The sequence below is a fragment of the Macaca fascicularis genome, chromosome 12 (genome assembly GCF_037993035.2).
Source record: "Macaca fascicularis isolate 582-1 chromosome 12, T2T-MFA8v1.1".
In the NCBI taxonomy this organism is placed as follows: domain Eukaryota; kingdom Metazoa; phylum Chordata; class Mammalia; order Primates; family Cercopithecidae; genus Macaca; species Macaca fascicularis.
The window spans coordinates 74,194,026-74,218,264 of NC_088386.1; the positions used below are offsets into that span (position 1 = coordinate 74,194,026).

The following is a 24,239-nucleotide window of genomic DNA, read 5'->3' on the forward strand; positions in this document are numbered from 1 at the left end:
AAAATATGTTTATTTTAATTATTTTCATAATAGAAACTGATGGAAAAATCTCTAGTGGTATATAAATTACTTACCTTCTACTATTAGATTGGCTGCACTTTTAACATTTTCACCTCTGTGATTGGTCAAAGACACATTATAGTTGGCTTGGTCGTCTAAGCGTGCATCTCTAATTCTGAGGGTGTAGACCAGGTCTTTTTGGAGAATAATGTATTTTGAACTATCAAATATGGCTTCTTCATTTCTGAACCATTTGGCTTTGGCACCTTCAGTGTTGACTTCACAGTTGAAGACAACTTCTTGTTGTTCCTTCACCCGGGTGTCCTTAAGAGGAACTATGATCCTGAGTTTTTCTGAAAGAAACCAACAAGACTTTATAGTATGACGAATGATCAAAGTGGTAAATACAAATACAAAAAACCAAAACAAAACAAAGAAAAAACCCGAAAAGCAAGAACAAACTTACCAATGACTGTCAAGTGAGCTGCTGCTCTGGCGGCCCCTACCATGACGACGTAAGTGCCCATATCTTGTAATGTGGCATCTTTCACAACTAGAACTCTCTTTTTACCATCAGCAATAACGTCATATTTATCTCCAGATTCAAGTATCTTATCATCCCTCTTCCACTGGACTGGAAAGCTTTCTTTTGATATAGAGCAGACAAATTCAGCCTTTTCTCCTTCAAGTATTTCAAGGTTTTGAGGCTTTGAGATAAATTCAGCAGCCAGTTCTGGGAAGAAAAAGTTACAAGATATTAGAAACGTATGTCTTTGTACTTTAAATCTAGCAAGTGTGAATTGTTAGAAATAAAAGATTATTCACTGTAGTTTTCATACCATGTACTTTGACTTTGCCATCGGTTCGAGAGCTTGGGAGTCGACAGTTGTAGTTGCCGGCATCCTCAAGGTGAGCGTTCTGAATGACCAGGATTCTCTTCCGTCCTTCAGTCAGTATTTCATATCTTCCTGTTTCAATGATCTCCTCATCCCCTTTATACCAAATCACTTCTGCACCAGGTTTGGAGACTTCACAAACCAATTTTATAGTGTCTGTTTCACTAACTTCAATGTTGGCAAGATTTTTGGTAAAGACAGCTTCTTCTTCTGCAAACATTGAAAAAACAAAAGCCGCATTGAGTTAAGTTGGAAATTATTATTTTTTCCCAACACATATACTTCACAAAGAACGACTTCACTCTTACCCAGAACTGTCAGCATGCCAGAAGTTCTCGCTGTCCTTACTTCACAGGAATATTCAGCTTCGTCATCCAGTAGACATTTGTTGATGACAAGAATGCGCACCGCTCCCTTGGATATGATGTCATATTTTTTGCCCTTTTTAATTTCAGCACCATCTTTAAACCACTGAACCTATATTTAAGATAAACAGATGATCAGTTTTCTTGTTCCTTCACACAGGTGTCCCTAAGAGAAACTATGATCGTGAGTTTTTCTGAAAGCAGCCAACGAGACTTCATAGTATGAAGAAGAACCAAGGTAGCAGACACAAATATAAACCCCAAAAGCAAGAACAATCTTACCAATTACTGTTAAGTGAGCTGCTGTGATATTATTATCAGTTATTAAAAACAATGGGATCATATAAGTTTAGAGCTATAGTGAGCCTTAGACATCATGCAGACTAACTTCTTGGATGTGTAAACTGAGGCTAGAAACTTGCCAATGGTAGTTAATGGCAACAGGAGGTACTTAGTTGAAACAAATATAATTGCTGACATTTGACTTTTACTGATCTAAGAAAACAGCAGTTTTATATGGTTCAAACTAATAACTAAATCTCCTGATTGTGAGTCCAGTGTTTTTCAAGTAATAATAAATTAATAATACTAAAAAGAGAACAATTAAAGTCAAGAATGCATTTTATACTAAAATTATCTTTAAAAGTAAAGTGGTAACAAGAGAAAGTTTTGACTAACTTTTTTTTTTCCATTTTGGCTAGACCAAAAGTAAATATAAAGTTATTTGACAGTATAAGGTGACAGGTATACAATCACAGACCTTAGCATTTTCTCGGGAAAGTTCACACTCAAATCGAGCCATTTCTTTTTCTCTAACTTGAAGGTCTGTGAGTGGTCTTAAGAATTCCACATGAGGAGCTGTAAAAGAATGTCATTAGAATTCAAAATGAGGTTTCTGGAAATTTACTCTGACATTACCATAATATTCATTAAGAAAAAGTGACTCTTTTATAGGACCTTTCCATCTTAATAGACTACAACTGACTTTGAAATCACTTGAAGCCCATCAGATATGATGCTTTGCTTTTTAGATATCTCTGTAGTTTACATAAAATTATGTGGCATTCTATATGTTCAACTAGTGTGCATGTGTGTGTGTATAGTATATATACTAGGGAGCCATCTCAGTTCTTTTGAATAATAGCTGGAGGAAAAATCTTCATTTGTACTGCACCAGACTTGAAAGATAACGTCAAAGGAAACAGCAGGCACCAGTGGCAAAGAAACATTGTCTTCTTTAAGGCACCCAGCACAATCTTTGAGAAATTAGCAGAATTCAAAGATAAAACACGTGAAGCACTACGGCCAGCCTTGTGTATGGCTAAGAGGCATGAGGCTGTGATTGAAACATATATTCAGCTTTTTTAAAAAATCAGCTTTGAAGACGTCACATATAAGTCAGGCATAGCATCTATTAGTGCAATAAAGCAATGTGTTTTGTATGGGAGGGTGATTAGGATTTTACATCTGTTATTTCATTCATCTCTAGAATTAATTCAGCTGGTGTATAGAATTAGGGAGCTGCCCCCTTGTCCTTCCTTCTTTCAGAGCTCCTTGTGAGTCCTTCCCAAGATGACCATTCTTGAGCAATAAGATTCTGAGACAAATGCTGGCTAATAGGTTTGAAGATACGCTCCTTGCAGCTGAGCCTTCTGGAATGAAGGTAGATGTCGAGGGGAAGAAGGAGACCCAACAAGCTACTTTGACATAAGCTTGAGCAGAGCAACCACAAAGTGGTAAGAAAAACATGGTACAAGATGCATGAAGCACAGAGTCACTAGGTTGTAGCTGTTGACAGATGGGAAGCAACCAAACCAAACAAACAAATATTTCACAAAAGTACGCAGAAAAATGTCATCACTGGACAAAGGAATGAATGAAACAAATAAGCTAGCATGTGGCATTTTGAAAAAAGACATTACATTTTTCACCAGAGGAAGAAGTAATGTTAAAAACCATTAGAGTTCTCTTCATGCAGAGTCCAGGACTCAAAGGATCCAGGGCCTTACTCTATCTTCTTATCCATTCTTATTCTCAGAGATTGAATCATGTGACTAGGCTTTGTCATATTACAGCAGATCTCTATTATGCTCCTATTCAGACTGAAATTTCATGCTCATTTTCTAGTTGTTCCCCACACCTGAAAATTCATTTTCCTTCCACATGGAAATCACTTTTACTTTGTTTTTAAAATTAGAACTCCCTACTTATCTTTAAAATTCAGTTTCTCCTCATCCATATCAGGATATCCATACAGTAGACTGACCCCATGTAGACAAAGAGCACATCTACTCACTACTCAGTGAGAGAAAAGAAGCATAGGGAAAAGTGATTGCTCCATCATTAATCAGACCAGACATAGAATAAGACTTTTCTTTTCTTTTTTTCTTTAAACACATAAAGGATCAGGTTAGGTCAGTGTCAATACTAGAAGTTGCCAAGAAATGCAGTTAGGCCAAGAAGGGCATGCAAAAAGTGTTGTGTTGTTTTGTTGTTGTTGTTATCAAAGAATTGCAAATGACAAGTCCTTTGTAAGAAGAATACTTACGCACGACATTCAGGTTACAGGAAGTCTTAAAATCCTTAGCATCACAAGTGTATGTTTTAATATCCTCTGGGGTACAGCCGTGTATAATAAGTTTTCTGACCCTGCCATCAGCAACAATTTCATACTTCTTGCTTTTGAGGATTTCTGTCCCATTTTTGAACCATTTCACCTTAGCATTTTCTCTGGAGACTTCACACTCCAGCACTGCAGTGGCTCCCTCTTCGACCGTCTGGTCCTCAAGAGGCTTAGTGAATTCAACTGGGGGTTCTGAAAGAATCATACTCATTAGCCAAGGTACTGCTTTCCTTCTCCAAGAGTTTTGGTACCATCTCAACTTTCCCTGCCATCTCCAGAGCTTTGTTCTGTCCTAAGTTTTATTTTCAAGTTTTGATTACACTCAGACGTTTTCCTCTAATAATGATATTTTATCATTATTTGTACAGACAAGAGGAAAATCATTTTTAAAAACTAGGAAACATTAAGGAAATAACAGCCAACTCTTGGTTAATAAAGTGATGGATACCTAGCTTGATAATAATTCTTCCTCCAGCTGGCTTTTGGAAATCTAGGATGTGCAAGAAAAACAATAGAGATGGAAGGAGGAAGTAAAACCTATGCTAGTCAATTTTGACTCTTTAAAAAGATAGCCTGTGAAGTATTTTGTTATGCTAAAAAGTAAAATTAGACTTTTGATTATTTGGTTGATTTTAAACATCTATAGTACTCATCATATAAAGATAATTGAGAGTTGGCATTATTTATGAGCCTCTGCCTTATACATGTTTTTAAAATAAGCCTTGTAATTACCTTTCACAAAGAGGTTGGCGTGAGTTTTGAAATCTTTTGCTGTTAGTTGGACTTCCCCAGCATCTTCTAACTTTACATCCCTCAGAGTAAGTGTATGAACTTTTCCTTCTGAACGTGTGACCACCTAGTTGTTTTAAAAAAAAGAATATATGAAACAGCAATCTAGTATATGGGTGCATTTAATTCATTTAGATAAAAATAAATGGAAATAGAGCTTTCCAAGTTGTTTTATAATCATATATTTAGCACATATGCATTCAAAAATAATTCCAACCAATAGTTTCGGATCTTTTAAGAAAATTTTAGGCTTTCATAGTTACCTTTATATAACTGCTAGGTGGCCTTTCACGTTGAAATTGCCCAGGCCGATTTCTGTTTACATTTGTGGTCTTTTTTGCATATGCGTAGATATATGGCACATATATATATGTGTATATATATGTGTGCCCCCATTCTGCTACTGGGCTTATATATACATAAAGGAAGAACTTAGAAAAGCGAAATCATGAAAGGATGAAAGAAAAATATCGGCTATGGCAAGCTAAAAGTAAACCTTATATTCTGTATGTAAGGTGTTCGCCATGCAACAACAAGCTATAACTCTTCTTCCCATTTATTTTAGCAGTTAAACTTATTTTGCAAACCAATTAAACCTGTGATTAAAATAATTGGTACAACCTATTAATGTTGTTCAAAACTGCAAATGAAGGTTGGACTCTTCTTCCCTTTTCATGTGTCTAAGCATCAGGAATGGAAAATCAGATGTCAATGGTATGACAGATAGGGTCATTCTGACAGTAAAGATAAGAGATGTGGGGGTTCTTCCAGTTCTATGATATAAAATTCCTAAGAAGCTGCGCCCTGTCATCCAGACTGATTTTGCACTGCTTAAGAGTTTACTTAGAGTTAAAAATAATGTAAAGGTTTTCACCAGTGGAACTATTTATTATGCTGGTGTAAAGAAAAGAATCAGAAATAAGGTTTCATCTGAAAGTGTCTTCTTTAAGAACTGGGCATGGTTAGTCACATAATTATCTTAATAATTGAGGGTGAGCGAAAAACATAATAAGGAAAAATAACAGCTAGGAGAGGGTAATTAAATATGTCCTTGGAACAGAGCTACTTATCCAAGGGCATGGTGCTGAAATGGGGAAAATTTGTTTTTTAATAACATTTCAATATAAATTTTGACATGCAACTTTTGGCTATTTGAAAAGGTGTCTCAGTTTCTAACCCACCCACAGATATGTTTTATCTATTAATATTATGTTGCTTTATCATCTGAGTTCCACTGTAGCTACTCTAGGACACTGCTCAGAATGCAGTATGTCTCAATAAACAGCTTGTACACAATCTACTCCCACTATGTTAAAAGAAAGAAAAAAGGAAAACTGGGGTACCTTATAAAAATAAATCAATGAAATGAATCAAAATCAATGTTGAAGATTTTGCAGTAGATTGTAGGAATAATGTTAGAGATTTAAAAAAAATATTTAAAATGGAAGCATATTACTATAATACGGTAGGCTTATGACTGTGACAAAACTATTAAAGTTTTATGTTTAAACTTCTCAAATTTAAAATTTAACTTTAAAATTATCAAATGCCATTTGGAACTTGGCAGTCCTTTCTTAAACTGACAGCCAAAAACAACTACAACAATGAAGAAAAAAAGCAAACAACTCATGTCTACAAGTTTCTCTTCATATTTCCTATTCCTATAGCTTGTTTTTGCTTGTTTGATTATTGCAGTTTTGAAGGCTAAAATTTTTACAAAAAGTGAATATTAAAGGTTGGAATTACATTGACAAGAGCAAGTTTGTTCTGATAGACTTAATTTAAACAAAATCTGCCAAATGTAATAAAATGATTTTATTACTTCAAAGTTTATATTTAAGCTCTTTTTGAAAAGAGACATTTAAGTAATGCAAGAGCAAGTTCACAAAAGGCTAAAGTATTTCGGGTGCCTAGAGTAAAGGATTAAAATTCCTATGCCGAAAGAGATGTAAACGGGCCCTATAGAATTATCGTAAACTGATCCTTTCTAACCCTAGAAAAAATGTTAGTTACAATAAGAATTTTAAAAAAAAAAGTGAATAAGATTTTTAGGAGTCTACATTTGAATTAAAATAGTGCAGTTTTTGTATTAGAACTGAGACTGATCTTTTAATAAGAAGCTCTTAATATGACAAAAAGATATTTGGTAATGAAAAAATAATATTTGTCCTTAAGCAGTGTTTCTATATATAAATCATGAATTTACAGATCTAGAAAGAATCTTGAAAAGTCAACCTATTATCTGCCTTTAGACATGAAGTTAATTAAATCATGCATGATAGGAAAAATATATATTTTCAAACAATAAGCTTGAAGGTAGAGGTGCCTCCCTCAGTTCAATATTTAGAAGACCTCATTGTAAGGAAGGTTTTCTCATATGTAACTTAATTCTCATGCTACAAATGGAATGTACTGCTGCTTTTTCTGGTCAGTGGAAAAGGAGACCAAGAAGATCTCCTTATCTGTATAACAGTCAGGTGTTACCTATCAGATAACTGTTAGTGAATTACCCTGTAATCACTGTAGTGGAACACTAGTTTTTTGTTGTTGTTGTTTATTTGTTTGTTTCAGAGCAGTTACTTGAAGGCATTGCTTTCAAATACTTCAGTCAACTATGTGGCTTTTTGTTAAACTGAATCACTTTTTAATTATATTCTTTTAAGTCTTCAAAGTTTGATTTTTATTGAGATCTTTATAACACATTTAATATTATTTCTGAAATATTGGGGGAAAATGTCATAGAACAATTTACTCTCTTGTGCTTTATTTCCAACCCAGGCTGGACATATTCCATATAATTTATTTTAAGAATTCAAAATTAATGATGGATTGTCAAGATAATTTAAAGACATATGTTGTTTCTGGGAACAAAACATACAGATCAATTTAGGCAAAGTGTATTGTGGGCCTATCTGAATAATCCCTTAGTTTTTACTTATGGGTAAAATCTTGGGCATAAAGAATGTCAGTAAAAGGTAACAGCAGGAGCTAGTTCTTTCCCAAAGCTTTAAAAAAATATTTCATTCACATATGTGGATAACCACAGAGCCCTTCTTTCTTGTCAGTACCATCAGTTGCACTTTAAATAGTCCACTTGCATTCCAGATATCACACAGCCCAACGCACTTGAAGGTTAAAAATAGCTTTGGAGAAATGCTTGAAGAGAAAATCTGCCCAGAAGTTATCTCAACTACTTGATCAACTGCCTGAAATGGAATTTCAATCTTCTCCTCTTAATCCCCTTATATGCAGAACACTAGATAGGATGGAGAGCATTAATCTTAAAACTTAATGTGCACCATGGTTGCAGAGCATGCAGTCAGAAAGCCTTTTTGATCCTTCCTGTCTTCTGGGTAATCAAACAAACTACCATTGATAGTCAATGAGTCTTGCCTTTTCTCCAAAAAACTAAAACATGATCATACTTTAAATTTATTTCTATTTTAATAAAAATATCAGGTTAAACCTAATAAAAAATGGAAACATCGGCTTTACAGTTTCAGCAGAAATCAGGCTAAAGGTGGAAAGAGAAAGGCAAAGGCAGAGGAAGAGACATTAGAAAGAGCAAAGAATAAGGAACATACAAGTGAAGGTGGAAGAACTCCAGAAAAAGAATGGGAAAGACAAGGCATGCCTGCTTTTTACCTTATCGCTGGGCTCTAGTTTCTTCCCTTTGAGATACCATTCTACGGGGATATCCTCGTAGGAGAGCTCGCAGTCGAAGGTGGCTGTTTCCCCTGCAGTCACGGTGACATCCTTTAAAGGCCTCAGAAGACCAATTACTCGTGCTTTTCGAGAGGGAAGAAACAGCTTTGCATTACTCATTTTGTAATCCCCAAAGAATAAATAGAGACTTAGATATGAACCTTCATGGTTGCTTTCTTCAAGAAGCCACAGGACTGGCCACTATTTTAACTCCAATGTGAACGTGGCCTTATGGTGATGAGAAGGGGAGAGCTGGTAGCCGGAGAGCGAGTATATGTAGGGGCCCTTTCGTTCTGACGTACAAGGTCAGCGAGAAATCTCTGCCGCATCTGTCTCTCTGCCAGGCGTCAAGTTCTTCTTGCTACATAAGGTATGTGACTTCCAAAATAACTAAGACTCTGATTGGGAGAGGACAAGGGGCCCTCAATCAGAGGCTGTCCCTATCCATCAAACACTTTGCACCTTCCAGAAATGTTAGCCTAATGCTCTCCACGTTCTTTCTTGAATCTGACATGCTCACACAGCAAAGTTTGTCTTTCTGGTGCTCTAGTTGCACAGTCACTTGAGGGAAGTGGTCTTTAAGGGTTCTGAGTTAGATTCTTATTGTATGTGTATCTACTTTCAATGAGAGGACTACAGAGCGGGAAAATCTGATTTGCTAAATTTTCTTTTGTTCAAATGGCAAGGTCAACAAAATTTCCAAAATTTTACAATTTGAACCACTTCTGTATTGGAATGTCAAAGTGGCAAAGAGAGCCAGTTTTTGTGTTTTAACAATATTTTCTAACTAATAAAATAATTCCAATTAATTTCACTCACATTCATTTTCTGAAAAAGTGTTTATTTAATTTTCCTCAAAAACATACAATACTTACGCTTAACTCGGAGGTGAGCACTAGATTTAACATTGGCAGCTTGGAAATCCACCCCACCAGTCTGGTCCAGGCGACAGTTGTGCAAAACAAGGGAGTGTATTTTGCCTTCTTCCTTAATTTCACAATCCTGTACCAACAAAATAGAAAAACTTTCATAGAAAATAATTTTCTTTGAATTTTTTTTCTAAGGATAGAATATCTTAATTAAAGGAATGCAACAAATAAATGGTAGTGAAACTTTATATAACTTTGAGCTCTTTTTTAGGAAGTAAAGCTTACAAGTACTAAGAGGAAAGCCACATTTATTTTAGCTGTATAATTCTGAGCCAACTAGCAGCATCACAGAGTATCTACAACCTTATACCCACTCTGCTGGATCAAAAGTAATGCAAGTGTGCCAGTCTGAGCCCATTCATAGACCCTGATATCTCTCTTTGGCTTAGGGTCTGATAGAGAAACTATCATGTTTTAAATGTCCTGCATGCACTCTGACTTTCACCTGTCCTTTTCTAATTCACACAGCTCGTTTAGGTGTTGACAAGTTCAGAAATAGCCTTACAGGTGTTTGGAGTAGGGCCTCTCCCTTGAGTTTCCAGTTGGCGTGGATATCATCTTCAGAGATTTCGGTTTCAAAGCGGGCCGTCTCAGTCTCCATCACCTCCACACTGTGCAGGGGTCGCACCAGTTTAATTTCCCGATCTAGAAAAGTGAAGGGCCAGCATGGGTCATTAGCCTCTGGCACAAATAACCCCAATGCTTCAAGAGTGAAACTCATGGAAATTTCCTTACCCTCAATGTCAAGTTTTCCTGAGGTCTTATCTGTCCCACAGTCACAGGTGTACTGTCCAATATCCGATTTCAAGGCTTTCTTTAGGATTAGCATGCGTTTCTTGCCATCTGCCTTAATAACAGCATTTTTGGATGGCTTTATTTCCTTCCCATCCTTAAACCATTTCACTGGTGCATCTGCTTTGCTAATTTCACACTGTAGAATAACTTCATCTTTCTCTACACCAGTATAATCTTGAAGTTTTCCTGTAAAATACGGGTCTCCCTCTGCAAGTAAAGTGTAAGTGAAAAAGTTTTATTAATCACCTTAGGGAAATGACAATCTCTTGGAAAGTTTAAGAGACAATTCACAGAGTTCTGAGTATATTTTTAAATTGTGTCAAGTGTTCAATCATTTAACCTGTTTATGTTCAAAAGTTCTCTAAATATTAGAAAGGGAATCAGTGCATGGGATTTATCAAGATCTAATCCATCCATATTGAATTCTGAAACATTTTGTTAACAGTAGCCAAAAAGACTGAAATTTAGCTTCAAATACAATTTTGTATTCCTCCATTATTTGGATAAATTTCTAATTTCTTAGCAACTCTATTATGTCTAGTTTACTTTTAAGCTTTCAGGTTCACATTGTTAGTTTTTCTTAATCAATTAATAGTTTGCCTTTAATCATGTCTATATGTTAGCCTTCATGTTTAATCTTGTTGATATTAGGTGGCCAAGAAAATGAGGCTCGTTAATGTAGGTTATGTAATATCTTCTCTTATGGGAAACTTGAAAAACATTCCTCTGAAATAATTTTGATAAAATGAAGAGATAGAAAGTATTTATATATTCCTGTTTTAAACATGACAGGGCTCAATAATTAATGAAAAATTTTAAGTTTGCTTTTAACTGGCTATTTTGTGGGTATAAGCTAGAATCTTCATTAATTTACAGTAATGAAGGTAAAATGTTTTAGAAATAAGCCCGATTACATATATGATACCTTCATAAGGAGTTGGGCTGCTTTCATGCAATATAACACTTAGAAGACTATTTTATAGAATAGATACTCCACAAATTTCTGCTGAATTTAATGCAATAAAATTAAAATTTAAAAAGCACTTACCAAGCACAGTGAGTTTAGCTTCTGAACTCATCCCCATAGCTTCTACTCTAATTTGAGAGGTATCATCAATAGACAGGTCTTTGAATGTGACTGAATGAGTTTTCCCTTCGTCTTGCATTGAGACCGACCTGGTGGTGTGTAGGCGCTGGTCATTCTTGAACCATTTAACTCGGATGTTATCATGAGATAACTCCACAGTAAACACAGCACTTTCCTTCTCTTTGGCAGTTACATCCTTGAGAGGAGTGAGAAATTTAAGCCGGATTCCTATCAAGAAAAAAAAAAAAAAAAAAGAACTTATTAATTGAAGCACTTTAAAGAAGAAATATAAAAGTAAAGGCAAAAAAATGATTTTGGGGTGGACTATTTAATAAAACTATTTACCTTCAATGATCAGTTTGCCACTTGTGTGCTTATCTTCAGCTTCAAACATGTATTTTGCTTCATCTTCAAAAGCAGCCGACTTGATCACCATTGAATGCTTAGTGCCATCCTTTATAAGCTCAATTCTGTCATCACCTGTGATTTCCTGGGTTCCTTTTAGCCAACGGAATGTTTTGGGTTCCCTGGATACTTCACACTCAAACTTAGCCTCATCTTTCTCGAAGACTTTAACATCACTGAGAGGTGTGATGAAGATAAGAGGCAATTCTGAAAGAAGTGGACAGTGGATGAAGTCAGAATATGTTTCCATTGAGGACCCTTGATCAATGCAGGGGTGTATCAGGAAGTCTTGCAGAGAAAATACAAAAATGTGACCGACAAGTAGAGCATACCTTTCACTTTCAGATTAGCTGCAGATTTGGCATTAGCAGCCTGGAAGGAAACCTCTCCTGTCATACCCAGCTGACAGTTATGAAGGATCAGAATATGCTTCTTCCCATCCTCAATGATTTCACAGTCCTGTTTGGAGTGAGGATTAGAAGGAAAGAAAAAACATCATTTACATAGTTATTCCTACAAATCATCTAGATATTTTATGCCTTTTTTCACCCTATACAACCAAGGAACCCCTCTCCTATATGATTAGCTAATCTTGACTTACAGGGGAAGCTGTCAAAGGCTCTCCTTTCAGCTTCCACTGGCCGTGAACATCAGGTTCAGAAAGTTCAATTTCAAAGCGGGCTGTTTCACCAACAAACACCTCTACTCCATACAGAGGCTTTTCCACTTTTATTAGTCGAGCTGAAATTATACAGTTTTGTTAGCATGACCGAACTAATAAACTACAGATTCAGATACGGTAAATTTTACATTGTCGAGCAACTCACCCTCAACAGTAACATTTGCCTTGGTCTTGTCTGTGCCACAGTCACACACATATTCGCCTTTATCTTTAAGTTCTGCCTTTTTGATTTTTAAAATGCGGCGCAGGCCATCTGCCTTGATAGAATATTTGGGTGAAGGGACAATCTCTTCACCATCTTTGAACCATTTCACTGGTACATCCTTGCTCAATTCACACTTCAAAATAATCTCATCCTTCTCCACTGCAGTTTTATCATGTAATTTCACAGTGAAGTAGGGATCAGCCTCTGTAAATAACATTTAGCATCAAATTAGAAGAATGTGAAAACTAAAGTTTATTAAAGAGTAAAAGGTTGCAAAATATTTTATTACTCCCCACTCCCATGATTCAGAAACTGGCTCTCTGGTTATAGTTGGTTACATTTACCTAAGACCTTCAGCTGTGCTGTGGAGCTCAGATCCTTGACTTGAGCTTTTATCTGAGATATATCATCCAGTGTCACTTCTTTCATTTCCAATTTGTGAGTCTTGCCCTCAGAAGAGATGAGTACTGTTCTGCTTGTGTGGAGTTTGACATCATTTTTGAACCAGACTACATGCATTTTTTCATGAGAAAGTTCACATACAAAAGTTGCTGTTTCACCTTCTTTTACTGTCTGATCTTCAAGAGGCGACATGAATTTCAGTCTTATACCTGAAATGCAAGCATAGATAATGCCTCAGAAACACAATTCACCTTCAGAAACATTCCATTCTAATCTGTCTGAGTAAAAGGGACCCATTTCACATGACACTTATTTATTCATCTTTCCAAATAGAGTGCCACTAAAAAAAAATTCAGGGGGTTGTTTTGGTAACACTGTGAAAGTTAATTAGTGATGCTGATTATCACAGCTTTTAGAACTTGGTGTCCTATCTTTAAAGTCATATATTTGCATGCTTTTATGGGATGTCACAGATCTCATTAGCTCTCTTACCTGTGACAAATAACCGAGCTGAGGTCTTCTTGCCCTCTACCTCAGCAGTATAGACCCCTTCATCATCAAATTGAGAATCATTAATAACGAGAATATGTTTCTTTCCATCAGCAATGATATCGAATTTGTCAGATGACTTGATTATATCGGGTCCTTTGGACCATATAACATTTGCCTCTCGGGTGAGGACACATTCGAATCGAGCCTGTCGCCTTTCTGGAACAGTGACATCCTTCAGGGGCACAGCAAAGTCAAGTTCGATTTCTGAAAATCAGACATTAAGAATGAGGCTTTTCAGAATGCACAGGGATGTGAAATGAAGTTGAGGCCCCTCCCTGAATTCTAAAAGCCCCATACCTTTTACTGTCAAAATGGCAGTTGTAATTGCATTCAGGGCCTGGTAGAGGACTTCACCAGCTTGGTCCAGTTTGACTTTGTGCAAAGTTAAGAAGCGTTTTCCACCTTCTGCTTTGATTTCACAAGTCTGAAAAACAATAGTTTTAGTAACCATTTGAAAGAGATAAATTCCCTATAGGAGAAATGTTTCAGATACAGATTTCTATAGAGTTTTAAAAAGTACTACTAATAAAAGTAAGCAGAGAATTCCCTGTCATAACATTGTACAAAAATTGTTCAAGTTGTCCCCAAATGATATGTAAAATTTCTTTCCTTCTTGGAGACTTTAGAAGACTCCATTATTATTAAAGGAACCTGAATCTGGGAAGTAGATATTGAATATAGGATGTGGTTATTTTATATGACTAACAATTTAAAATGTGAAATTACTCACAGGTGAGGGCCTTAGAAGTTCTCCTTTCAGTTTCCATTGTCCAGGAATGTCTGCCTCTGAGATTTCTGCATCAAAGCTTGCACTTTCTTTCTCATAGATGGTAACGTCCTCTATTGGTTTAAGCAGTTCAACTTCACGCTCTGTATTGGTCAGGGATGAAATAACATAATGCTTTAGACAATCCAACAATGCTTTGCTTTTATGTGTTTTGGTGTGTTATTTGGCTTTACACATATACAAAACTTATATTTCGAATAAAAGGTAGGATTTTCATACCTCCAAGTGTCAGCTTTGCAGGGTATCTTTTTCCTTCAATTTCCACTGCATATTCGTCAATATCTTCTGGCATAGCATTCTTAATTTTGAGGTATAGATGATTTCCATCTCTCAGTATTTCAGTCTTATCATTTGGTTCTGCAGGGATTTCATCATATCCTTTGAACCACTTAATGTTTGGAGTATCTTTTGCTATATCACAGGCAAAAATAGCTGTCCCCTTGGGTTTCACATGCTGGTCTCGTATAGGTTTCACCAGCCAATCTCTAATGACTTCTATATGAAAATAAAATCAGGAAAAATGATTAAGATCTGAACAAGTAATATACATAGCTTCCTTAGTAAATTTCAGAAATAGGAAAAATTTCACAAAATTGGGCATAATTAATCCACTATAGGATATATTGTTATTCCCCTTTTAGGTACAAGATTTCTAATATCGTAATACTGGGAAACGAAGTCCCTTCTTCCATTTCCTTAGTGTGGTAATAAGCTGAAAAAATCTTCCAGGAAAGTACTAACCTACTACTTTTACGCAAGATGAACACTCCAGGTTGTTGGCGTTTTCCACAGTAACTGTGTATGTTCCAGCATCTGTGTCATCTGCATCGTTGATGGTCAGGGCCCGCATCAAGCCAATGACGCCCGGCACAATTCGGCCAGGTTTCTCCACCACAATCTTGCCATCCTTCCTCCAGACAACATCACGCTCTTTGTTTAACTCGCAGCTCAAGTACAATGGCTGTCCTTTGACCACTGTGACTTCCTCTTCCAGTGTTTTTACAAAACGCACAGGAAGTTCTGTGAAGAATTTCAGTATATATTTCAATAAATACAATATTTTCAATGAAATAAAACTTGGAAATAAGAGGTTTTGTAAAACTACAATGCAAGTTGCTACTAAGGTTTGTTACATTGAAGTTTAATGTAGATTATGTTCAGAAGACTGGAAATTACCTTCTACAACAAGTTTAGCCGTGGAGGTCTTTTCTTTGTTTCCCAAACGTAAAACACAGGTGTATTCACCAGCATCGGAAAGTTGAACGTCAATGATGTGCAGCTTTCTGTCTTTACCATCTGCAATAAACCTGTGCTTGGGGCTCTCACGGATATTGCTACCATCTTTCATCCAGGTTGTAATTGCAGTGGAGGGGGAGACCAAACATTCAAAGATTGCTGAAGAGCCAACGAACTCTGATTCAGTCAAGACGATGTCTTTGATTTCTTTCACAAACTTCAATGGCACAGCCTTTAGCTGGTAGGTGAATGGGGCTTCATCAGGAGGTTTCTCTCCACCACTTCCTGGCCTTAATTTCCTCCTTTCGGCTTCTATTGGTGAAGGAGTCTTTTTGGCTACACCTAATTCAAAGTAAAATAAAAAGTTGATTTGGCATCTCCATAGGAGTCAGAAAATTCATACTTGGCTGCTTGCTGGATAAAACCACCCAGACAAGGCAATTGAAAGGTCAATTGAATTTATACTGCCTTGTTTCAGACAAGAAAATGAGATGGTATAAGGAATCCATGAATCATAAATGCTCCTTTTCTCAAGTTTTAATCTGAAGTATAAAATAGCCAGATTAATGTCTGATTATTTTATCTGCCATGTATAAATATGCATATGAAAAGTGAAGCTAAGAACTTACAGGATTCCCTATGCTTAAACATAGTTGGTATATATATATATATATTATATATATATAAATAATATATATATATATTTTTACCTCCTTGCATAATACTAAAAGTGTATTATTTGAAATATCAGAAAACATGCTAGTTTTAGTAGAATCAATTAGAAAAAATAAAAATTGTTATAAATTTTGTAATTTTTTTCCCCTTGAATATGAACTTTGGAAATTCAGAGTGGAAGGTTACAATACAAGTACTAGAAAAACGAGTCTCACCTTTGATAGGACCTTTTGGCTTGGCAGCCTCTTCCTTAGGTGCTTTGGCTTCTGAAATAAAAATAAAACTCAGCATTTAAACACTTTTCGGACTTATTTCATGTTTAATAGTAAACCATGGAGGGTGAGTCATACTCCATTATAAATATTAATGCATAAAGAGAAATTGGTTTCATTTATATGACTTCTATGCATAATCATATTTCCAGGAAGGCATATTCTGAGATTGCAGAGCTCAAGCTAAATTGCCAACATATTTAGGATTAACAGATTATTTCAGCAAGTGCCTTATTCTCTTCCCATTTTTGGAAGGCTTACTGTTGCCTTGTGAGGAAAAGTTTTGCTCCTGCCTAACTATGCAAAATATTTTATATGTTTATGTATGTCCTGATTATGTGAGCCAAGGAAATGAGGTTTTGTCAAGAAATCAGTGTAGGGAAAAGGGAAATGGCTGAGAAGTTACCAAAAGACTTTCTTTTTATGTCTAAATTGGGCAGACAAACAAATCCAGGGAAGACTAAAGAAAAAGAGTCCACGTACCATACATGCATGAGTTTCTTTGAAGATTTCCCTTAGACAACGAAGTAAAGCAGAAGCAAGAGAGTTCTGACATTTAGAGTTTGATTCCATTATTAATACAGGACAGTAAAAACTGTGGAACGAGTTCGCTAGCCTCAGCCCCCAGGATAACTGAGAATAGCTTTATTTTTATACATACTTAATTAGCCAAGAGCAATTCATCACCTTTTTCTGAATAATAAAAGTACTACATTGACATTATAAAAGTTTAAAAGAGTAATGCCCAAATCATAAACATCAGTGACAAAATATAACAAATATTAAAAATTAAACTACAGTCAAAAGAATATAGTATATTTTTTCATGTCATTAAACATGGTAAACTCCAAATATTTTGAGAATTTTAAATAAAAAAATTTCTAAATAATTTATATAAAAATATATAAACAAATATAAAATGACTAATTATTGAATGAATAATCTAAAATAATATAATTTTTCTGAATAGTTTTATTTATTGATTTATTAAAGATATAATCAATTTTTATTAGGTTCAGAAAATTAAATTCAAAAATCTCTCTGTCAAGCTATTATGGATATTTCTAAATGTTATTCCCGGGGGCTATGCACATCTCATTGTGGAATGTAACAAATAGTTCTTTTTTTTTTATTCACCCTGAATTTTTTATTTTGTGCTTTATCAGTGGAGATGATCATTTTTCCATAGGAACAAATTGTCAAGGCATTACATTGAATATCTTAGATTCTTCACATCTTAGAAAATTATCAATATATGCATTCCCCCCACACCCCACTTTAAATTTACTTTGTTTTATTTTTGGTTTTGTTATTTTTTTCTTTTTTTAAAAAATAATTTCAACTTTTATTTTAAACTCATGGGATGCATGTGCAATTTTGTTATGTGGATATATTTCATGATGCTGAGGTTTGGGATATGAATGATCTTGTCAGCCAGATAGTGAGCCAGAGGGCAAGTAGCATGTGTGTTTATCAATGACTATCAATTACATATCAAATTAGTTTTGATCAATTATGTCTCAAATTATCACTTAAATGATGAACTATACTAAATAATTCATATACAACTAATAGGTGCTTTAAGTTTGGACTTGAGATATCTATACCATTAAGTTAGAACATTTAAGAAAATTATTATTGATCTAATTCCTTATACAGATTAAAAGACTGAACTATGGAGTCTCTTTTTTCTTTTTCTTTTTTTTCGTGGTGAAATATACCTAACATAAAATTTACTATTTTAGCCATTTTTAAGTATACAATTCAGTTGCATGAAATACAGTCACAATGTTGTACAACCATCAACACTATCCATTTCCAGAACTTTTACATTATCCCAATATACAGACTTTTTTTAAAAAGAGAAATAGTTCCAATAGGGTATAAGGAAAATTTGAAGCTTCATGGGATTCTTATATGTATACCCTTATAGGGTCTCTGCCTGTCTCCTTAGTTTTTATCAGCCCCAAACATATTCATTACTTAATCTCCAAAGCATATGAAAGAAATGGCACAACCCGGGAATGTACATTCCAATTAAGGCACAATATTCACCCACTGGGCAGGAGACAAGGTGGATAAAAGATACTAGATGAAGAAAGGCTAGAAACTTAGCATAAACCTCTAAAGTTGAAATGATACCTATGTTGCAACATAAACAGGGCTTGAATTTTAATCAAGTGTGAATACTTTTATTAAGTCACCAAAACAAACTAGCAAAAAGAAAGCTACAAGATAAATACCTGCTTTCTTTCCAACCACCGGCACTGTTACTGGGGCAGCGATGGGGGTTGGTTCAGGTTCCACAGGAGGTGGTTTGATTGTTTTCACTTCTGTAGAGAGATGTCCATTGCATTAATGTATCAATTTGTCACTTCCTAAAAGCTTATTTGGTGGCTTATTTGCCTCTTCTGATATAATTTTGAAATCTTTGAATAACTAGTTTTTAAGAGAATAGTATGTTAAGCATATTGAGACATTAGAAATCATTTGATACATACTGACTTTCACCTACTATCTTTTATTAAGTACATGTTATGTGTGTGAATCAAGAAGGAATATGCTGTTGACATTGAGGATAAGCTTGCTCACCTGCTTCAGGCTTTGGTTTCGGTTCAGGTCCAGGGAGAGGTATTGCTGGCTTGATTTCAGGCACTGAAATAATTCAGAGTAGAGGGCAGATTATTACAGGATTTTTGAAGTTTTTCACAAAGTCAAAACCAAAATTAAGCCCACATATCTTGGAAGATATTAGAATTTATATACATATAATTATCAAATCAAGTATTTGATTAGTTTTCATTTTAAACAAAATATTTGGAAAATATAGTAAGGCAATGTTCTTGGTTTTAATGTTGTTATTTATCTCATTGCCCATAAATACAATTTTTTTTTCTGGTAACTTATTTTGCAACTGGGTAATCATTAGCCAATTGCATAGGAGAGTGAGATGGTAAAGAAAATTAAGCCATATGTGATGAACAGATTAAGGTCATGTGTTCAAATCTTTATGTCAGTGTAACAATATTTTAAATGATACATATTTGCATTTTTAGAGACAACTAAGAATGCCAGTAGATTTGTACCTTTTGTTGGTTCAGGAATCTTCCTTTCTCTTTTTGTAACAGTAGGTACTTCAACCTCTTCAACAGGTTTTGGAGGTGGTGGTTCTGGTACTTTAAGATAATAAGATTTTTTTTTAGTGTTAATATTTGAATATTTAGGGAGCAACTCATCTGAAATATCAATTTATTTTTCAAAAACTCTATTGATGGTTTTTTAAAAAACCTTATAGTTTATCAATTTCTATTTTATTTTCTTGACTCTGCTTTCATTTATTTTTCTTCCTTGTATTCCATCAACTTGTCTTCCACTCCCCATAGCTCTCTCCTTCTAAATCACTTCTATAATAGTTCCCAATAATTACACCCTTTGAGAAGAGGCTAATGATAAAAGCCAATCCATTTAAAAGCTCCCAGATTATGAAACCTTTGCTGACAACCTCCCATGAATAGCCACTTGATTATTTCAGTCATTTCTACTGGAGGAACTTAAGTTGCAAAGGAATGATAAGAATGAAGTGCAGGGAAATACATGAATGGATTTGGGAATTACTATAAAACTATTTAAACAGAAAGCAGACAATGGAAAACAAAGACTACATCACAGATGAAATATGAAGCCATGTTTACATCTAACTTCATTTATGTTTACAAGATAAACCTTTTGTTAAATGTCCATTTTGTTAAAAGATATTCTTATAAATTGTCACTGAGATTCCTACCTGCAGGTTTTTTAACTTTTTCTAGTTTTTTAGGTTCTACTTTAGGCTCTTCTTCTTCAGGTCTTTTTCTTAGAACTTTAAAGACAAAAAGGTTTATATGTAAACCAAGACAAACTAATGAAGATGTTGAATAAGCTTGACAAATGCAAATAATGTACAAAGCAAGGAAAATGAAAAAAAAACATGCTACCTAGCACTCTGGAAAGTAAGCATTTACACTAAAAGTTTTTTCTTTTTTTTTTGAATCAAAGGTTGTTACGTTAATTATAATAGCACTCAAAGTTACTTTGTTTCTGTCTTGATAGAGGGTATATTCTGAGACAAGTCTGTGGGAGAAACAGCTCCAACACAAAATAAATAATTTGAATAGCAACGAATTGTAATAATAATTAAATGTTAATGATTTAATGAGTATGTAAATAAGTAGAAACTTTACTTAAGCAGAGATATCTAAAGAAAGGTAGCCTAAAAATCAGAATTCTATGTGAAGACAATGTTAGAACTTAATTCTTCATTTGACTATCTTGTTTCACATTCTTTAATATTGTATTAGTCGGAAAGAAATGTTCAGTTTTTTAAGGATGTTATTTATTAGTTGTGGTGATCCTGTGTCATGCTTTAAAACTGAATATTGAATTTAAGCTAAAGTAGTTTCATGTAAGGTATTCAATAGGTTTAGTGTACTTTACTACATAATTTGGTTATGAAAATGGCAGTCATGGTTGTTGTTAGTTTAGAATATTATCAACTTAGTTATGCCTATTAACATTTTAAATTTCAAAATACTGTGAATGCTCACAAAATTTCTGTCTTTTTTTAAAAAAAAGATCTGGAAATGACATTTTTCTTAATTTTCAGTGAAACTACAAACAAATTTTGATAAATAGCAAACCAATTCAAAGAAAACCAAAGGACAGAAACATTTTGTAAGCTTTCAAGTTCATTTTTAAAATTACTTAACGCTGACAGAATGGTCGAAAAATACTATACCGCTTTTCAGAACAACTTCTTCCTTTGGTTCAGGTTTACGTTCAGGAAGTAATTTGCGAACTTTCTTTTCACCTCCAGGCACTTAAAAGAATATGATTTCAAATTTTGAAGTGAATTTATATAAAAACGGAATTTCAACAAGAAAAATGTCTCTCCTAAAACTAGTTAACTGTAGTGCATTAAGTAACAATTTTCACTGCATATAAATACCACAGAATTTAAGTTTAAATGATACATTTCAAGTTATCTCCTCTGTATAAATATCTATACAGCCTTGTGATGAAATTCAACTCCATTAACTGCAGGCAAATGTATTCATTTTAAATGCTTGTAGAGGATGTTGCTCTGTACTGACTTTATGAATCTTTAATCAAATTATAGGGTCAGCATCTTTGTCCCAAACTGCAACTGCAGATTGTCCAAATTTATGATGTTACCTCCCCGACCACTAAATGTATGAAAATGATACTGGCAAGTGTTAGTGCCATCATTCAGTCTTCTCCACTGAGGGCAGACGGTGGCCAAGGGTTCCGATTTGTGACTTTGATGCTGGGGAAGGGCCATATCTCACTTTCTGAACAGAAAAAGAGTATCCTTTCTTAAGATTTCCTTTTTGAAATAATACTGGATAAAATATTTAAAATTATAGAATTATAAAATCTCAAAGCTGGTGTTGGAAGCTCATTTTTCATGAATAAGAAAATGTTCTTCATTCAAATTAAGGAATGCAAGGAATTCAAAATTAATTTCCTCTACAGTGAATACTGAGCATGGTGGGTGATGCTATTTTATAGAGCGGCCTCTTTTGCTATTACGGCCCTCACAGATTTGAATGGTGAAAGAAAGGAACATGTAGTGATTATTAAACCTTTTTCCTCTCTACTAATGTCAACTAAAATCTAATTTAGAACAGTATTTATTTGTATCATGTAACTATTTGCTCACTGTCAGAAAGCTGAATTTTTAGATATTTCTGTAAAATTTCCTATTTAGGGCTTCAAACAAGATATTTGCAACTCATTAAATTTTTTTATGTGATAAAGATAACATTGCTTAACTCTTATTTCAAAAATTTAAACCTGCAATAGGCAAATATGTATTTCATTTTGAATAATCACTTTTTTCTAATGCCAAATATTTTAAGTAAAAATTTTACAGTTAAACATTACATATTTTATCCAGGATAAATTGTGTTGGCCTTCAATACTATTTTAAAGGTACCAATCTTCTTAGTAACTATTTTTATTGCTCAAACCCAGAAGGAAGCACATGCATCTAATTAATGTAAAGCGAGGAGGCATAATATTGATTTTCTTTACTGATATAATGGACATAGTGAAAATATATCTGTGCGTTTTTTATATTATTATTTTATTTTAAAAATCTTATTGATATTTGAGAACCCACCATTGTAGCTATTATTTTTAAAGTCATTATGTGTGATTATGTGCTATTTTAATGTTTATGATCAATATCCATGATAACATTATTTTGTAATCTGCCCTTTATGAAATCAGGAAGTGTATATTTATATGGATGACTTTTTTCCCCAAAATTTCAGAGTGACCAGAAACAGTCTTAATTTCTAGGTCTGAATGTGTTGATTACTTGAACAGAACACTGCTACCTACTAGAAAAATTAAGTTTATTTTTGATAGATGTTTTCTAGACTCTTATAATTCATTTGGTTTTCTTTAGGGTCTAATTTTAGATGAGACCTTATTAGGGAAAATACTGTTTACAGAAAAATACATTTTAAAAATTACCTACAGCAATAAGGAAATTTTTCTGAAATGTGAATTCTGTACACCTCAGAGAATGCCTTAGAGCCAGTGAGAAGAGACTGACATGAAAGTCCTAAGGAAATCCCTACAAATAACCTTCATAATATAAAAGGAAGATAGGACTTATTTTTAATGCTTATTACATTGGCTAAAATGCTTATGTCAGGGAAATGTCAAAACAGTTTACTAATAGCTCTCAGCATTTTAATCTCACATGTCTCTTGATACCAATTTTGGCCAACCAGTAAAATTTGATATTTTTAAGTTTAGGAAAATGCAAGAAGACATATGCAGATGAGACGAAGATAGACCATGTCTATGCAATGTATGAAAGGGATGGGAGACAAAGGAAGCCACACTTATGAGCCAGGACCATAAAAGCCACAGAGATATAAGAAATGAATGGGACTACTCTCTGATGATTGAAAAAGAGAGACAGAACATTCAATGGAGGCAGAAAGAGTGAGGAGTCAGGAAAAGGGCTACCACGTAAGTATGTATTTTTCAGCCTGTGAAATACCTTTCAGAGGTGTAAGCTCCACTTTTTCTGGAACTTCAGGTTTTTCAGGAACTTTCTTCTTTGGAACAGCTTTAAAGAATATGATTTTACTTTTGTTATTTGTATATTTAATCTGAAGCAAGTGATTAACTTTCTACTCCAAGAATCAAAACCAAGCTTTGCTTATAACCAGAAAGCATTAATAACAGCCAAGAACAGCTTCCAAAGAACACACAAGCAGCATTCGAACCATGAAAACAGACTGCAGTTTTACTCCAAAGCTCAGTAGTTAATTAAAGACCGGCAGAGAAATAAGGCAATTTTTGTTATTGGCAAGAGGAAGAAATTTTCCTTTGAGCATACATTTTACGTTAAGGGAAATGTATTTATGTGTGTGTCCTCATGGAGTGTCAATTAACAGATGGGTGGCCTTTCAAGAGGTGCCAGAGGGTCCCCCTAAAGGCCATGAGGGTTGTAGAGGGCAAGAATCACCAGCAGCAATGTCTTATGCTGGAAGACTCTGGTTTGCAGATACACAGGTCTGTATGGGGAAAGTGCATATCTAAGATTACATCTAGATAATTTTAGATTGGGGAATCATATGACATCACAAGACAACTTTTTGTTAAAATAAGAATAATATGTTTTTGCCAGTTTGTTTCAGCTTTTAAAGAAACTGATATTTTTAAAATTAAGTAACATTGTGTCAATTCATAGAAAAATCAAAATATAAGAAGGTGGAAGAGAAGTTTAATAATAGGAAGGGATGCTGGATAC

At 34.5% G+C, this 24,239-nt stretch overlaps 1 protein-coding gene across 4 annotated transcripts in view; it reads right to left on the reverse strand.

Moving 5' to 3' along the window:
• TTN (titin) overlaps positions 1–24,239 on the reverse strand; it is a 273,759-nt gene that overhangs the window by 95,683 nt on the left and 153,837 nt on the right. For all 4 annotated transcript variants that reach the window (XM_045368331.2, XM_065526517.1, XM_065526515.1 and 1 more), the window contains 30 exons: positions 23,484–23,552; positions 21,180–21,260; positions 20,190–20,264; positions 19,492–19,581; positions 18,998–19,060; positions 18,649–18,738; positions 16,349–16,399; positions 15,399–15,800; positions 14,964–15,242; positions 14,442–14,717; positions 14,166–14,305; positions 13,733–13,859; positions 13,376–13,639; positions 12,826–13,092; positions 12,422–12,685; positions 12,196–12,335; positions 11,927–12,053; positions 11,535–11,801; positions 11,151–11,417; positions 10,043–10,309; positions 9,813–9,952; positions 9,254–9,380; positions 8,319–8,461; positions 4,617–4,740; positions 3,810–4,076; positions 2,022–2,119; positions 1,205–1,373; positions 840–1,106; positions 467–733; positions 75–353 (listed from right to left, as the gene is read on the reverse strand). In XM_045368331.2, the coding sequence (XP_045224266.2) occupies positions 75–353; positions 467–733; positions 840–1,106; positions 1,205–1,373; positions 2,022–2,119; positions 3,810–4,076; positions 4,617–4,740; positions 8,319–8,461; positions 9,254–9,380; positions 9,813–9,952; positions 10,043–10,309; positions 11,151–11,417; positions 11,535–11,801; positions 11,927–12,053; positions 12,196–12,335; positions 12,422–12,685; positions 12,826–13,092; positions 13,376–13,639; positions 13,733–13,859; positions 14,166–14,305; positions 14,442–14,717; positions 14,964–15,242; positions 15,399–15,800; positions 16,349–16,399; positions 18,649–18,738; positions 18,998–19,060; positions 19,492–19,581; positions 20,190–20,264; positions 21,180–21,260; positions 23,484–23,552 (5,487 nt within the window). The remainder of the gene's footprint in view (positions 1–74; positions 354–466; positions 734–839; positions 1,107–1,204; positions 1,374–2,021; positions 2,120–3,809; positions 4,077–4,616; positions 4,741–8,318; positions 8,462–9,253; positions 9,381–9,812; positions 9,953–10,042; positions 10,310–11,150; positions 11,418–11,534; positions 11,802–11,926; positions 12,054–12,195; positions 12,336–12,421; positions 12,686–12,825; positions 13,093–13,375; positions 13,640–13,732; positions 13,860–14,165; positions 14,306–14,441; positions 14,718–14,963; positions 15,243–15,398; positions 15,801–16,348; positions 16,400–18,648; positions 18,739–18,997; positions 19,061–19,491; positions 19,582–20,189; positions 20,265–21,179; positions 21,261–23,483; positions 23,553–24,239) is intronic.